The sequence below is a fragment of the Thalassophryne amazonica genome, chromosome 17 (assembly GCF_902500255.1).
Source record: "Thalassophryne amazonica chromosome 17, fThaAma1.1, whole genome shotgun sequence".
Taxonomy (NCBI): Eukaryota; Metazoa; Chordata; class Actinopteri; order Batrachoidiformes; family Batrachoididae; genus Thalassophryne; species Thalassophryne amazonica.
In genome coordinates, this window is record NC_047119.1 from 52,953,499 (window position 1) to 52,967,699 (window position 14,201).

The 14,201-nt window shown below is 40.0% G+C and overlaps 1 protein-coding gene across 1 annotated transcript in view; it reads left to right on the forward strand.

Moving 5' to 3' along the window:
- The window catches only part of LOC117529421 (BCL2/adenovirus E1B 19 kDa protein-interacting protein 3-like), a 36,795-nt gene extending 29,263 nt beyond the window's left edge, over window positions 1–7,532 (forward strand). The window contains exons 5-6 of the mRNA XM_034192198.1: window positions 2,856–3,005; window positions 7,243–7,532. Of these exons, the coding sequence (XP_034048089.1) occupies window positions 2,856–3,005; window positions 7,243–7,291 (199 nt within the window). The 3' untranslated portion in view covers window positions 7,292–7,532. The remainder of the gene's footprint in view (window positions 1–2,855; window positions 3,006–7,242) is intronic.
- The last annotated feature ends 6,669 nt before the right edge of the window (window positions 7,533–14,201 follow it).

Consider the following 14,201-nt stretch of genomic DNA (forward strand, 5'->3'; position numbering starts at 1 on the left):
GTGAACAACCAATGTCTTTTGCAACATTGCGTGATGATTTACCCTCTTTTAAGAGTTTGATAATCCTCTCCTTTGTTTCAATTGACATCTCTCGTGTTGGAGCCATGATTCATGTCAGTCCACTTGGTGCAACAGCTCTCCAAGGTGTGATCACTCCTTTTTAGATGCAGACTAACAAGCAGATCTGATTTGATGCAGGTGTTAGTTTGGGGGATGAAAATTTACAGGGTGATTCCATAATTTATTCCTCAGATTTGAGTGAGTCCATATTTTTTTTCCCTCTGCTTGGTCTAAAAAAGTAACCGTTACTGACTGCCACAATTTTTTTTCTTGATTTCTTATAGTGTTTCTTAAAGCCAGAAAGTTGCCATTTGAAATTACTTTAGTTTTGTGTCATGTCTGTGATCTGCTTTTTTTCTACAAAATTAAACAACTGAATGAACATCCTCCGAGGCCGGTGATTCCATAATTTTTGCCTGGGGTTGTATCATAAGAAGAACTTGGTGTTGCAGATTTTTTTTTTCTTATGCCTCTTAAGTTGTATATTTAGAGAAGACTGAAGGTTGAAGTTGCAGGAAATGGCCTCCATTTGTACTTGAAACAGTAAACATGGTAGAGCTTCCTGCGGAGGAGGACCTACTCCCCCGGGTGATAACAGCACCGCTACACTAAAAATTTCTGGGGGGAACCCTGCGCCCTGTCGTAAAACTCTAAAATATAGATTTGCTGGCAGTGGATTTTATTTAACGCTTGCTTTTCACCCACTTTTGTGCATGGCAGCATGAATCCCTGTCACCAAAGAAACAAAAAAAACATGAAGGGAAACGCAGTCCTGACCAGCAACAGAATAACACAATCTGCAGCCAGAAGTGCTGCATGGTGAAGGTCTGTAGTCGCAGCTTGACAAAATGAGTTGAAAGCCATCAAGCTCACACATCCTGCAGGAAAAACCACCTTCTTGAGAGTTGACGTCAGCACAGACGTGCAAGCCTCTATTTGTGTCCTTCTGTTACGAGTGATGTGATTGAGGATCAGATGTTTGTCCTGTTCCACATTGTTACCTGCAGTTCCTCTTTTTGTTCCCTCATTAGCAAGCTGTTATCAGTAAAAACCCTTTCATTGCTTAATTCTCAAATGCAAGTGTGTAGTTTGTAGTTTGCTGTGCGGAGCAGAAGCTATTAACTACACACAGAGATGGCCTTGATGCCTCTGGGCTTGTCTGGGACAGATCAAAGCTCAGTCTAATCCTGCATTATGGGTCGATCTGTTGTTCAGATTGTTTTAGTAAATAAAAGATGACATCATCCTCTCCAGATCAAAGAACAAAATAACAGCCTTCAGGTTGTTAATGGTGTAAAGTTCAACGCAATCTGTTGCATGTGCTGTATTTTTGGAACTTGCACATTTGTCAAGTCAGCAAAGAACAATCAAGGTAAAGAGGTCAGACACAGTTCAGAGTTATTTCTGCTTGTGATGTTCTGTTTTTTTCCCCTCTTTCGATTCTGTGGTTATGTTTTGTGTCTCTACATCAATATGAGCAGGTGAAACTCCCACTATATTCTCTGCATGTTTTCTGTGCCTGCATAGACTGGGTGTTGAAAACGGGCAGCTTGGGTGCTTTAGTTGTTGAGGACAGGTGTATTGATGGGCCAGCATGGTCCTGCGTGCCTCCCCCAACCCTGTAAATTTGGTATCATTAGAAAGTTTAGGATGCCTAGATTACAAAAATAACTGGTCACAGTAAAAATACTGGGCCTCACTATGACATATGAACACTTTTATTGACCTACCCTAGCCAAATGAACATGTCTGGTTATGACATCTGATATTTTTTTTCTGCATAACGTAAAGTTACCAAATCATCATCTTTTAAGCAAATGAGACATATAAGACACCAAATGAAATTTGACCACATTTTGAATTAAGTGCACAGCTTTCTTGTTCAGATCAGAAGGTTTTCCTTCATACAAACCCTCATGTCGAAGGTTGTACTGACATACTCTCGACCTACTTCATGTGCAGTCTCTTCTGATACTCACAGCCATTTTTTTTTTTTTTATACTGTTTTGTATTCCGTGATAGGGTGGTGGATGGTGTAGTAATCCAGTGTTGACATACGTCATAGTGAGGTGTATATTCATTTTGTCAATGGTGTCGGTAGCATGGCCCAAGCAGAGGGTCAACCCTTTCAGTCTGGTCTGCTTGAGGTTTCTTCCTCAAATCATCAGAGGGAGTTTTTTTGTTACCACTGTCACCCGTGTGCTTGCTCTAGAGGTTGGTAAGGTTAGACCTTGTGTGAAGCGCCTTGAGGCAACTGTGTTGTGATTTGGCGCTATATAGATTAAATAAATTGAAATTGAATTGAAGTCTTTAGGGTCCTGGTGCTTCCTGTCTTAGTGTATGATTGTGAGACTTGGTTGGTAACCAGTGATCTAAGAAGACGACTGGATGTCTTTGGTACCAGGTCTCTTCAGAGGATTCTTGGGTGTGATGGAGATTACTTTGTGTCAAAGGAGTGGCAACTTGGGGAGACTCTGATGAAGGGGATCGCTTACATTGTGAAGGATCGTCAACTGCAACATTTTTGACATACACTCCATTTCTTGGGGCGTGATCCGGCATGTAGGCACATCAGCATTGAGGACCCCAGCAGCTAGAGAAGAGCAAGGAGACACCCACATTACACCCGGTTGTTGTCACTTTTAAGAGATGGTGATGGACCAGTTGTCTGCATGAGAGGTTGCTATCCAGGACTCAAGGCGGTTCCATGGTCTGGTAGATGGAGCAGTTCATGGCACCAGCTCACCAGACTTGATTTGTTGAAGTGTAACTTTTATTATTTTTTTCTTGTGTAGGGAGTTCCATTTCCGTCACCCCCGACGTTCGGTAACCCTGAGCATGAGGAAGACCGGGGCTATGAAGAAAGGAGGCATCTTTTCCGCAGAGTTCCTCAAAGTTTTCATCCCATCACTGCTGCTATCACACCTCCTTGCTTTGGGGCTGGGGTAAGATGAAAAAACACTACACCACCCACAATTCACCTCTCCCCTGCCACCGACTGCGTGTCACACCTCACAGGCCTTTGTTTCATCACATGTGTAGAACATTGGTTTTTGATTCATAATGCCTGATGTCACATGACAGGCCCAAAGTGGACCAGGTGTTTTTAATCCTGTCAGATTGATTGATTTATTTTCTGAGTTGGGGGGAAGGGGGAGAGAAATTCCAAATCCATAATTTTGTCAGATGTGTGCCAGTTTAGATATCAGCGCTTATCACAACGTTCTTCACATTTTCTTTTTCAATTTAAAAACTGTTTCTCAAAAGTTGACCTTTGTCTTTCTCATCAGAAATTACAGAGTGACATACATACAGACATATACTTAAAACAAGAATCAAAAAGAAATGTAATTTAAAACGCTTTCAGAATTCCACCATTTTATTACCGGAAATAAGCTCCTTTTTCACCATGGCATCACAGTCATTACCCTGTGATGTCATTCACTTTAAAACTTTTGTTTTTGTCACCAATTGCACTTACAGTACTGTGCAAAGGTTTTAGTCAGCCTAGAATTTTTACAGGAAAAAAAACTGTTTTATTCATTTATTTAATTTGGTGGGTTGACAGAAAATTTCTTGTGAAACAAAAATGAAGTGTGAGATTTTTTTTTCCTTCTTTTATCTGGTCAAATAAACTAATACATTATCAACATCACTCATTCATCACTAAAGCCCCGTTTACACATAGACGGTAAACTCTCCCGGAAGTGTCCCGGCAGAGATTTTGCCCATTCCGGGCCGTTTTAGGGATCAAACGCCGTAGTTAACGCTGGTGCACGGGGGCGTGGTTTGGTTCCGGCTTCACTGGGAATCGTCGAAAAAATTATTCAACATGTCGAATAATTCCGGGAGCGCTGCCGGAGAAGTGGCCTGACGACGGAGACAACGCGAACAACGGCGTTTGATACTTTTTAATCGCCGTGTCATCCCGCCCCTTCCTGTAGTGCCGCAGTTTACACCGCCGTAATTGGTGGCCGGCGTTGTATCCCTAATCAACAGCGTGTAAAACGGCGATAGAGCCCACGTCGGTGTCCTCAAAGGCGTTTTAACCGGCGACAGAGGCAGACAAAACTGTGGCGCTAGCGGACAGTACGCTGTTCGAAACGCCACCTGCCGGTTAACGGCGTTCCAAACGGCCGATAGGCGGCGGTCAGTATAAAAACGCTAGCGCGCTGCATGCAGGTCTGTCACTCGCGGCCAGCTCCAGATATTTTTGCAGAGAAGCTCCAGTATGCCTCCTAAAATAAAATTGGCAGCGGCAAGGACTTACCAAGAAGTCTGGTTCAGAAGCAGAGGGTAGCCCTGTGGTGCAGACGAGCAACACGTTGAGGGGGGGAAAAAGGAGAGAAAAGAAAAGGCTGAGAGATGAGCTCCCTGTCACTCCCTCCCCCTGCACTGACAGCTGCTTCAGCCTGTTATACTCTGGGGGCGGTGCCTATAATCAAAAGTTCCTGGAGTAACGCAGGATTTGCCTGGATAAATCCAGCGGTACACAGGGCATTATCTGCGGCAGCAGAACACTGCCATTCTCACGCGCATCTGAACCTGCGATTGTAAAGGATAGAACTGAGTATTAACCCCCGTTGCCTGACGTGTGCCGGATGCTACGGCGTCAAAACTCCACTTTATTCGGCGGATTTAGCGGCGTTTTATCCACGTATTTGCGGCTAGTACGGCGCTCAAAACGCCGGCGAAATGCTCCGCCCCTTTCCACCGCGAAAACAGCCGGAACTACCGCGAACTTCAGTCTACGTACTACCCGCCGACAAAACCGTCTATGTGTAACCTGGGCTTAACCTTCAACCATTTATACAGGATCGAGTTATAGCTCCAATAGGGAACTCCAAACTTCCCTTTCCTGGGTCACATTCACCATCTCTGATTCTGAGGCGTTCCCAGGCCAGTGTGGAGATATAATCTCTCCACAGTAGCCTGGGTCTTCCCCGGGGTCTCCTCCCAGATGGAGGTGCCTGGAACACCTCCCTAGGGAGGTGCCCAGGAGGCATCCTTACCAGATGCCCAAACCACCTCAGCTGGCTCCTCAACGTGAAGGAGCAGCAGCTCTAATCCGAGCTCCTCACAGATGACTGAGCTTCTCCCCCTAATAATTAATAATAATTCATTAATAATGTTGCTGTTTTTACCCCGTAACTCCATAACATTCAGTCATAGACATTCCAAACTATACCTTTTTGGAATATTTATGATCAGACAAACAATGTGGTGTAGTTTTCTATATAATTGGAGAATTTTAAAATTTTAACCCCTGTGTAATCATTCATTGTCCCCTACCTGCCACCGTATTGGATTTTCAAGTGGCCAGCACTTTTTTTCTCAAACAGTGATTTATGAAGAACATTCATGCCAAATCTGATGCTTGTATCACCAAGTGAACAGTTCTGGCCAAAAGTCATACTTATCTGCTCCAGTAGTACTTGGCACACACTCTCTGGTCCGCTACCCCAGTTTGCCACTTCTTTGGCACTGTCCCAGACCTCATCACAATGTTGGAAGAGGCGTCTCATCCAAGGGTCCCTCCACACCCAGAGCCTTACATTAATATTAATTTAAAATAATAAAAATAGCAGTGATAATTTCTTTGTTGGTGCACGTAATTACAGTGTGATTATAAAAACCAAATTTTCTAACAACTGCAATAATTGTGCAATTTTAAAGGTGATGGTGGTCACACATTTTTCTATTTAGATTCAGCAACAAATGTTTTGGTATTCCTCAACATTTTTTTTCCATTTTTTTTTCTTTTTTCCCCCTTTTATAAGGTTTTTAGATATGTTCCATGTCCTTAAAACTTTTGAACAGTGGTGTACAGTGTTGCCACAGTTACTTTGAAAAAGTAATCCAATTACTGATTACTCCTTGAAAAAGTAACTTAGTTACTTTACTGATTACTCAATTGTAAAAGTAACTGTTAGATTACTAGTTACTTTTTTAGTTACTTTCCCCAGCTGCCGACAACAACTCTATGCCACCTCAACATGACAATGATACTTGTTTTGCCAAAACTCACTTTATATTCACCCTTTCTTGACTTCAATGAAATAAATACTTGTTTTAGAAAAAGTAAAATAAAGACCTCTTTCTTGACCTCATATTTAACTGTTGACAGCACTGTAACAGTAAAACTTGCAATTTCTAACCTACATTGTTTATAAATGTAACTATTAAATTCTTTCTAACATTTTTCTAACATTTAAATTCTCTCTAAACATTTTACTTGTTGAAATTATTATTGTTTTAAGTAGTATTAGTAGTTGTAGTAAAAAAAAAAAAAAGGCTTCAAAACTGGACCTTTAATCTAGGGGTGTTGTGGGGGGGGGCACATGCTTGCCCCACGCCCCCATTCCATCTGGATTTGCCCCTGCTTTGGCGTTTGAGCACAAAGAATGGATAACATTTATTTATGCAGAAAACATGACCAGATTTACAGGTAAGAAAGTTTTATTGTGTTTTCACATCATGTGGTCCTCAGAAAGAGAGTTTAGCAATAGAAAATAGTGTTAGTTGTTGACGCGTCGTGGAGGATCAGCTGTTTTTAGCGCGCAGATACGGAGCGGCTTAGCTCAGAATTCTAAATAAAGGAGAAAATAAAGCATAAAAATGTCTTTGTAAAGCTCAGTGCAGGTGTGCTGTTGTCACTGCGCTTTAAGAGGTGAGGACAAGTCGTAGCTGCTACAAAAAAACACGGATTAAAAGCTCACAGCTCGCTTAAAGTGGGCAGTTCAGTCGAACCCCGACCTCCTGCCCACGGACCAAGTTTAATGCTGCTATCGACCCACAATGCAAAAATAATAGTAACGCACAGTGACTTGGAGAAGAACTTTAATCTGATTACTGATTTGGAAAGATTAACGTGTTAGATTACTCGTTACTAAAAACGTGGTTAGATTAGAGTAACGCATTACTAAGTGTACATTCCAGCAGGGGACACTGCAGCAGCACACAGACATAAACCAGCTGTGCTGGAGGTAACACAAATTATTTTGAGACACTTTTTTTTTTTTTTTCATTTGCCCAACTGGAGAAATTTAAGATTCAAACATGTTTAAGTTGTGTCTTGAGCAGCATTTGTGCTTTTCAAAAACAAAGTGATGAATGTGAGGCGTCGGTGTGCAGTTAACCTCCTGTTTCCTCACGCTGGGTTTGTCTGTCGTTTCTCGCCAGAGTCTACATCGGGAAGAGGTTGACCACGCCGCCTGCAAGCTCTTTCTGAACCGTAAACCGAAGATAAAAGTGCCTGATAAGTGGCTGTGAAGGGTTGGAGGTCGGAGAGGTTTTGCTGTCGGGAGAAGAACTCCTGCCTCCTCTCCATCTTTTCACTCCTGCTTCCCCTTCTGAGACTTGACATGTTCTCAGGAGAGGGAAAAAAATGCTTCTGTCTTCTTTCTGTCTCTGCTGTTCTCTGACTTTCTGCTCTTTTGTATCATTTGCTCATTTGTAAAAGCTTCTCCACCAGCGGACAAAGATCATATTTCCCCTTTTTCGGGTTTTTAGGTGGAGGGTCTCAGCACGAAAACAAACTCTCCTGCTGCTGCACGCGAGGGATGCCTGTGCACTCTTAGGCGACTGACCACAGATTGTGCCACCTACTTTATGAGTCGCCCAACACTCCATCTCAAAAAGGTTCCACCAAAATTCAGAGTTGGCTACATGAGCTGAAAATGTGATTATGCCTTTTTTCCCCCCCAAAAGTAGATATTTTGTTCATTATGATAAATGCATTTCTTGGGCTGTTTTCATTATTATTATTTTTATTTATTTTGCATCAGTAGTTTTTTTTTTTTTTTTAAGCCATGAGTGTTTCAGGGAGTCTGTGGTTTTGTTTCACCATGTTTTGTGATGAGAAACATGAATTCAGATTCAACTCTGGATTAATGCTCCTCCGTAAAGCGACTGAAAACTGTGACAATTGTGCGGTCGATCTGGCAGTATTGTTGCGTAAAGTGCTCCACGGGATCCGGAAAGGTTCGGTCGCCTGTCCAAGCATCATGTGTCTGCGTGGTCCTTCCAGGTCTACTTCTGGTTACTCTGGAAGGAATCATGCAGCCACTTTGCTCTCCTGATGTCTTTTTTTTCTAGATCGTTCTGAATTTTGCACTGCGTTGCGATGTTTTTTTTTGCGATGATGGAAGATGTGTTTTATGGATAGCTGTTTTGAGGGGGTTTTTTTTGTAAAAAAAAAATTAAACATGAATATCAAATTTAAAGGAGATATTTCGTTTCATGTGGAATGCAATTTGGGGTGCACATAATCACAAACCTTCACCCAAAACGCAGAGAAAGCATTTCTTCACATTGATGAAGGGAAAGTTGCAGGTTTGGACAGACAGAAGGTCTCCACTATACCTCACCAGCACCAAAATGGAGTCATTTCTGATCGGCTCGTACGCTGCCCATCTTTTTATGTAAACACAGGCATGTGGCGAGCACGGGTTCCCAAAGCACACGTGAAGAGCTTGCACGCTTTCGCACCTCAGAGGTTGGAGTCACAGCTGCAGCGCCGCGTTTCAATTGAGCGAAGCCGGTGTCGGCAGATCTGCGTGGAATCGTGTCTGCAGTAACTAAAGAGTTTGTGAAAATAATTTTCAAGTTTGTATGGAAAAGGGTTTGTTTCCCATCATGTGGGAGTAAATAGTTTACTGTGTTTTTGTTGGTGGGGCCCCATGTTGGAGACGTAAAGGACGTCGCTCAGAGCTTCTTTTACACAGACACATAGGATGTTGTTGGAATATTCCTGGCAACAGAGTAGTTTAAAATGTAACAACTTAAACTTTGTACCATATTGGCCCGAATACAAGACTGGTTTATTTAATTATTTATTTATTTATTTTTCCTGAAAATACTCTTATAAATACATCTTATAATCACAGACTACACATCACATGTACATCCTCAACAGTAGGTTGCACAAAAATCCTCCTCTGAAACCGCTTTTTATTATTATTATTATTATTATTATTATGAACCACCCACAGCAGCAGCTAAGAACCAGCAAAGGTTATGCAGTGAGGTACAATTTATAGTCATAGTGCCAAATATTGCTTCTCTGCATTGTAACACCACAATCACTAATCTGCACCACTTTAAGAAGATTGCCACAAGAAGCAACGTAAAACATTCACAAATAACACACTAAATCACAATTAGATGTTCTTGCACTTCTCTCAGCAGCCCCTGCGCTTCTTTTCCCACATCAGAGTGAACTCCTTTCCTGATTGCAGCTCATGTTTCCCCCTGATCTTGCTGCCCCCCACCCAAATATTAATTTTTTCAAATTTATTGAAATAATGGACCCATGTTGTTTTTGCTGCTCAAATTGCATCAGTAGGGATTTCTTCTTACTAAAGTGAGCAGCAGAATCACACCACGTTGTTTACTTCCTTCTCCACTCCCTAGAAGTTATGCCTGAGAAGAATTGACAGACTGATACGATGATCTGAGGAGCCAGAACTGTAGGTCAAACTGCACTGTTTATTGTACTTATGCATTATGTAATCAAGACTGCCCCCCTTTCTCTCAAATGGCATTCATTAGCATTATTTTAAATAAAAGCATTTTCCTACAAAAAAACACAAAAAAAACAAAAACTAGATTTAAAGTTGAGACAGTATTTTTCCAAACACAAAAGGAGGTGGGGTGGGGTCTTATAATCAGGGCTGTCTTATATTTCGGCCAATATGATATTCTGTTTCTTTATACATTTGTTTCCTCTTAGCTGCAATCATGACTTAAACCATAACCAGAGTGACGTCTCTGCCAGAAGGCAATCAGAGAAAACTTGTAACAAAATGATTAAAGTGCCAAAATGCGTCACAAGAGTTGGTAGAATAGTTCCATTTACTAGGGGAGCTACGACCAGGACTAAACCAAACCAACTTTTTTTAGGTCCCTTAGATGACTCCAAAACACAACCAGTATGTTCCCAAAAATAAAACTGGCCTCAAGCCAGTTAGCCAAGATGGCCGCCAAAATGGGTTTTTTCACTAAAACACCTTTAAACAACATATAAACAACTTAAATATCACAGAGATTCAATGAGAAGACCATTGCAGGTCACAGCAAATTCATTTGTGCCTAAACTAAATTCATTCATGGGTTTAAGATCAAAAATGGCTGCCAATAGACCCTTATCATTAAAATACATAGGATGTTGTTTATATGTTGTTTAACGGTGTTTTAGTGGGGGGGGGAAAAAAATCCTATTTTGGTGGCCATCTTGGACGCCATCTTGGAAACTGGCTTAAGGCCAGGTTTTATCTTTGGGAACATCATGATTGTGTTTTGGGGTCATCTAAGGAACCTAAAAAAGTTGGTTTGGTTTAGTCCGGGGAGGGGGGGGGTGCAAAGGTAGTGGTCGTAGCTCTACTAGTAATTTTGAAAAGTTGTGCATATGATATTAGCATGTCATTAATCAGCATTTTGTTAAAGCTGAGGACACGGCCCATCAAAGCTGAAAGTACGGCATGATCCAAGTACTTTCACTGTTTACTCTGCTCATTCAGATGATGTATAAAAAGTCAGATCTGACTGTGAAATACTGGTCAGTCCAGTAGGTGCACGCAGTGCTTTGTTGTTGTTTGTAGCAGTCTGACTGCAGACAGTGTTGTGATGTCTGCAGAGACACTGCATGTTGTCTTGTGCGGCGTACATGTTTGTGCCTGTGTTTTTCCACGTGTATCTTTTGAAAGCAGTATTCCAGTTTTTTTTTTTTCTGTTTGGTCTGTTTTGTTTTGTTTGTTGCTGAGGTTGGTGATAGATGGCGGACACGCGAGCAATATCATGTCACTCTGACTGAAAAAAAAAAAGATTTAAATAAATAAATGAATTTAAGATGTGTTGATGGCAGAGTTTGGAAAGAGATTCCCCTCAGACTGTGATAACAGTAGGTTTTGTAATATTTGCTTGAATTTTCTTTTTCCCCACAACATATGAAAATGGATCATTTTGTCATTAAAGATGGCCTGAATTAGGCAAGTTCATTAGTCTGTTTAGTGTGTCCATATTGCACAATATGTTATTCTTTTAAGCAGCGCTGTTAACATACTTGAAGGATTTTGGAATGAAATGTCTTCTGGGATTTATGACCATTCTACAAAGTAAAGTATTTAGTGTAAAATAAATATTGCTGCAAATTCTTCGGCACATTAAAGGTACTAAATATTTAAAGAAGTAAAGTTAAATCTGTGAAATTATTTAATTATGTATGCAGTTTACAGTACGTTTAATAACCCTAATAAAAAAATAACTATCACCAGCAATATGTGTTGTAAGTGATCATGAAAGGCATAAATATGGTGGCTCACACAAGCCAACCTGAATGTGAAAGCCACAATATGAATGCAAATTAAGACAACAAAAGTGAGCAGCGGTACTAATGTATATTGGTTCAGGTTTCCAGGACACTACTATTGCAGGTGGAAAGGTGCACTATTTCTGTTCACTTCCTGACAGAGACCTGGACCATATCAGAATTGTACTACTGTCCAAGACCCCTGGGAGAGCACAAAGCTGTGGCCTAGAATTGGGAATATTGTTCAAATTTCCAAATGTTACGCAGTTTACAAAAATGGTACCTTAACCCAGACACTTGTTCTAATCCTAACTCAATGCCATTTCAGATAAACTAATTTGCAAAGTTGCTAATTTTTATTCCTCTGGAATAAAAATAGTAATAAAAATGGCTCACTGCTCACTTCTCTTGTGGCTTAATTTGCATTTGTCGGGCAGCTTTTGTATTTGTGTAGCAACTTTTGCATTCATGTTGGCTCGCCTGGGCCACCATACAAATGCATTAGTAACTATGCGATTTTACCTTTTGTGGACTGTTTTGAATAATTTAGAGCTTGACTGCCTACTGCATTATTATTACTAATATTATTATTGTAGTTTTTATTTTTTTGAAAACAGGATTTTTCTTGTGACATCTTTACAAAAGCAGAGTCAATAACTCTGAGTTTCACTGCTTTAATATGATGGAGGTTGTTTAAAAAAGTGAACTTGCCCTTTAAGAGGAGCAACGATGGTAAACGATGACTGATGTTAAACCATTTTCCACTCCTCCTCCTCTTCTTCTCTCCCCTCTATGGAAACCTGAGAACACTTATTCACAGCCAGTCCACACACTGAGATGCATCGCTCCTCCTACTGCAGCTGACTGCGTTTCCATTGGTTACAGGGACATGGCCAGTTCTGTCTCCATCCCTGTGGAAAAGACACGTACTCCTCCTTAGTTTGACATATTGGGCTTAAATTACTTGCAAAGTTTCTCTTCACTCAGCTGAACATTTTTCTTTATCATTTGCCAGAAATATTTATTCATTTTTAATACAATACATATACCTGTTTTTCAGTGTATGCAGACAAAATGCAGAAGGATAATGGTTGTTTAGATGTTTGACAAAGTCTGGACTGCACAAGCAGACCAGAAAAATGTGCAACACAAATCGGCCTGGTTTTGGAGCTATGCACTCTAATTTAAAGTGTCCCTCTGCTTTTGCAGCACCGGTGAGGGACGGTCGAGATGATGCATTGTTGTTTTTGTTGGAATGGAATGTTTGACATTTTCAGACTCCACCTGTGACCATCAGCCGGCCGGTCAGACGTGGCCGCCCACACACACAGCAACCCCCCCCCCCCCCCCAAACGTGTTGTTATGGAAACTGCCGGCATGGATTAAGTGCTGAAATGTTTGCCTCAGAGAGACTCCTGCAGGACGTTTTATCTCCTGTAATGACAGACAGTGAGTGAGCAGTTTGTATTCCTGCTGATCACTGTGCAATAATCTCTATTCAAACCTCCCAACCATGTAAAACAGGCAAAACTCTGCTCTTTGCATTAGGTTTTATTGTCACCTGAAGCTGTGTGATGTGAAGCCTGGCTGGAGTTGGAGTTTTTGTTATGGCTTCTTTTATGGCAACAGATTAAAATACCACAAATAAATTCCAATCCTGTTGAGAGGCCACAGTGTCTTGTTTGCAAACTGTAAAAGCGCTGCTTTAAGCAGAATGTTTACAGTGCAGCAGAAAGAAGACAAATCAATATCTTCAAATATGTGGACAGAATGGAATTTGTTGTGGGTAATGAGAGGTTTTATGGTGGTGCTGATTCTAAAAGTGACCCCTAAAGTAAATTTAAAACTGTTTTTCATGTCAAAATGAACTTGTCAAAGTTTCTTTTAATAGGAAAGCTTTAGCCATTTTCCACACAATGTTTGTTTAGTATGTTTAGTTTATCTGAGCCATCAAAGACTTGATTAATATTTATATGATGAGTATAATGCTCAGCAAATCTAAAGAATGTTCACTTATGGAAACATCATGACTAAAAACACGTTTCTTTAAAAAAAAAAAAAAAAAACAATTCAAGAACTTTTAATGATTATAGATAAAAAGCTGATATCCTTCAATATGGTTAATTTGTATTTACTTCAAATTAAAAGGTATATGATGCATGCACACACATCTTTTAATTGACATTTTCTGACTGCTGTACACACGTTCTGAATTTCCAGCCAATTCTATATATATATATATATATATATATATATATATATATATATATATATATATATATATATATATATATATATATATATATATATATATATATATGCATTGGATGAGCAGCATGCAACACATCTGACAGTCTTTGTTTGTAGAATGCAAATATTTTTTAATAAACTAATTGTTAAAACAACTTCTGTTTGAGTGTAGAACATTATCACCAAAATGTATTTAAAAAATTAATACAATAAAAAACTGATCTTTTTGTATTAATTTTGTGTAGAATGCAGACTTTTAAATATTTAGAAATAAAGTCAGCCCGGTGCGTGTTTTTAAATAAACAATTGAAACTTTTGATTACAACACAGTAAACCTTTATAAAAAATTACTCAAAATTTACATTAAAATATTTTAAGAAACATTTTGAATCGAGAGTAGCATACTTTTAAATACAATATATTTAATCAAATAAGCTAAATCCTGTCATATTTTACATTATGAATAATACAACAGACGTTCTTATGTCATGAAGGAGTTATGTTTTTGTTAAGTACATAGCATATAAATAAATCACAAGTGGCTGCAAGTCACGGTTTGTCCTGCAAATTAGGGAAGGACAAA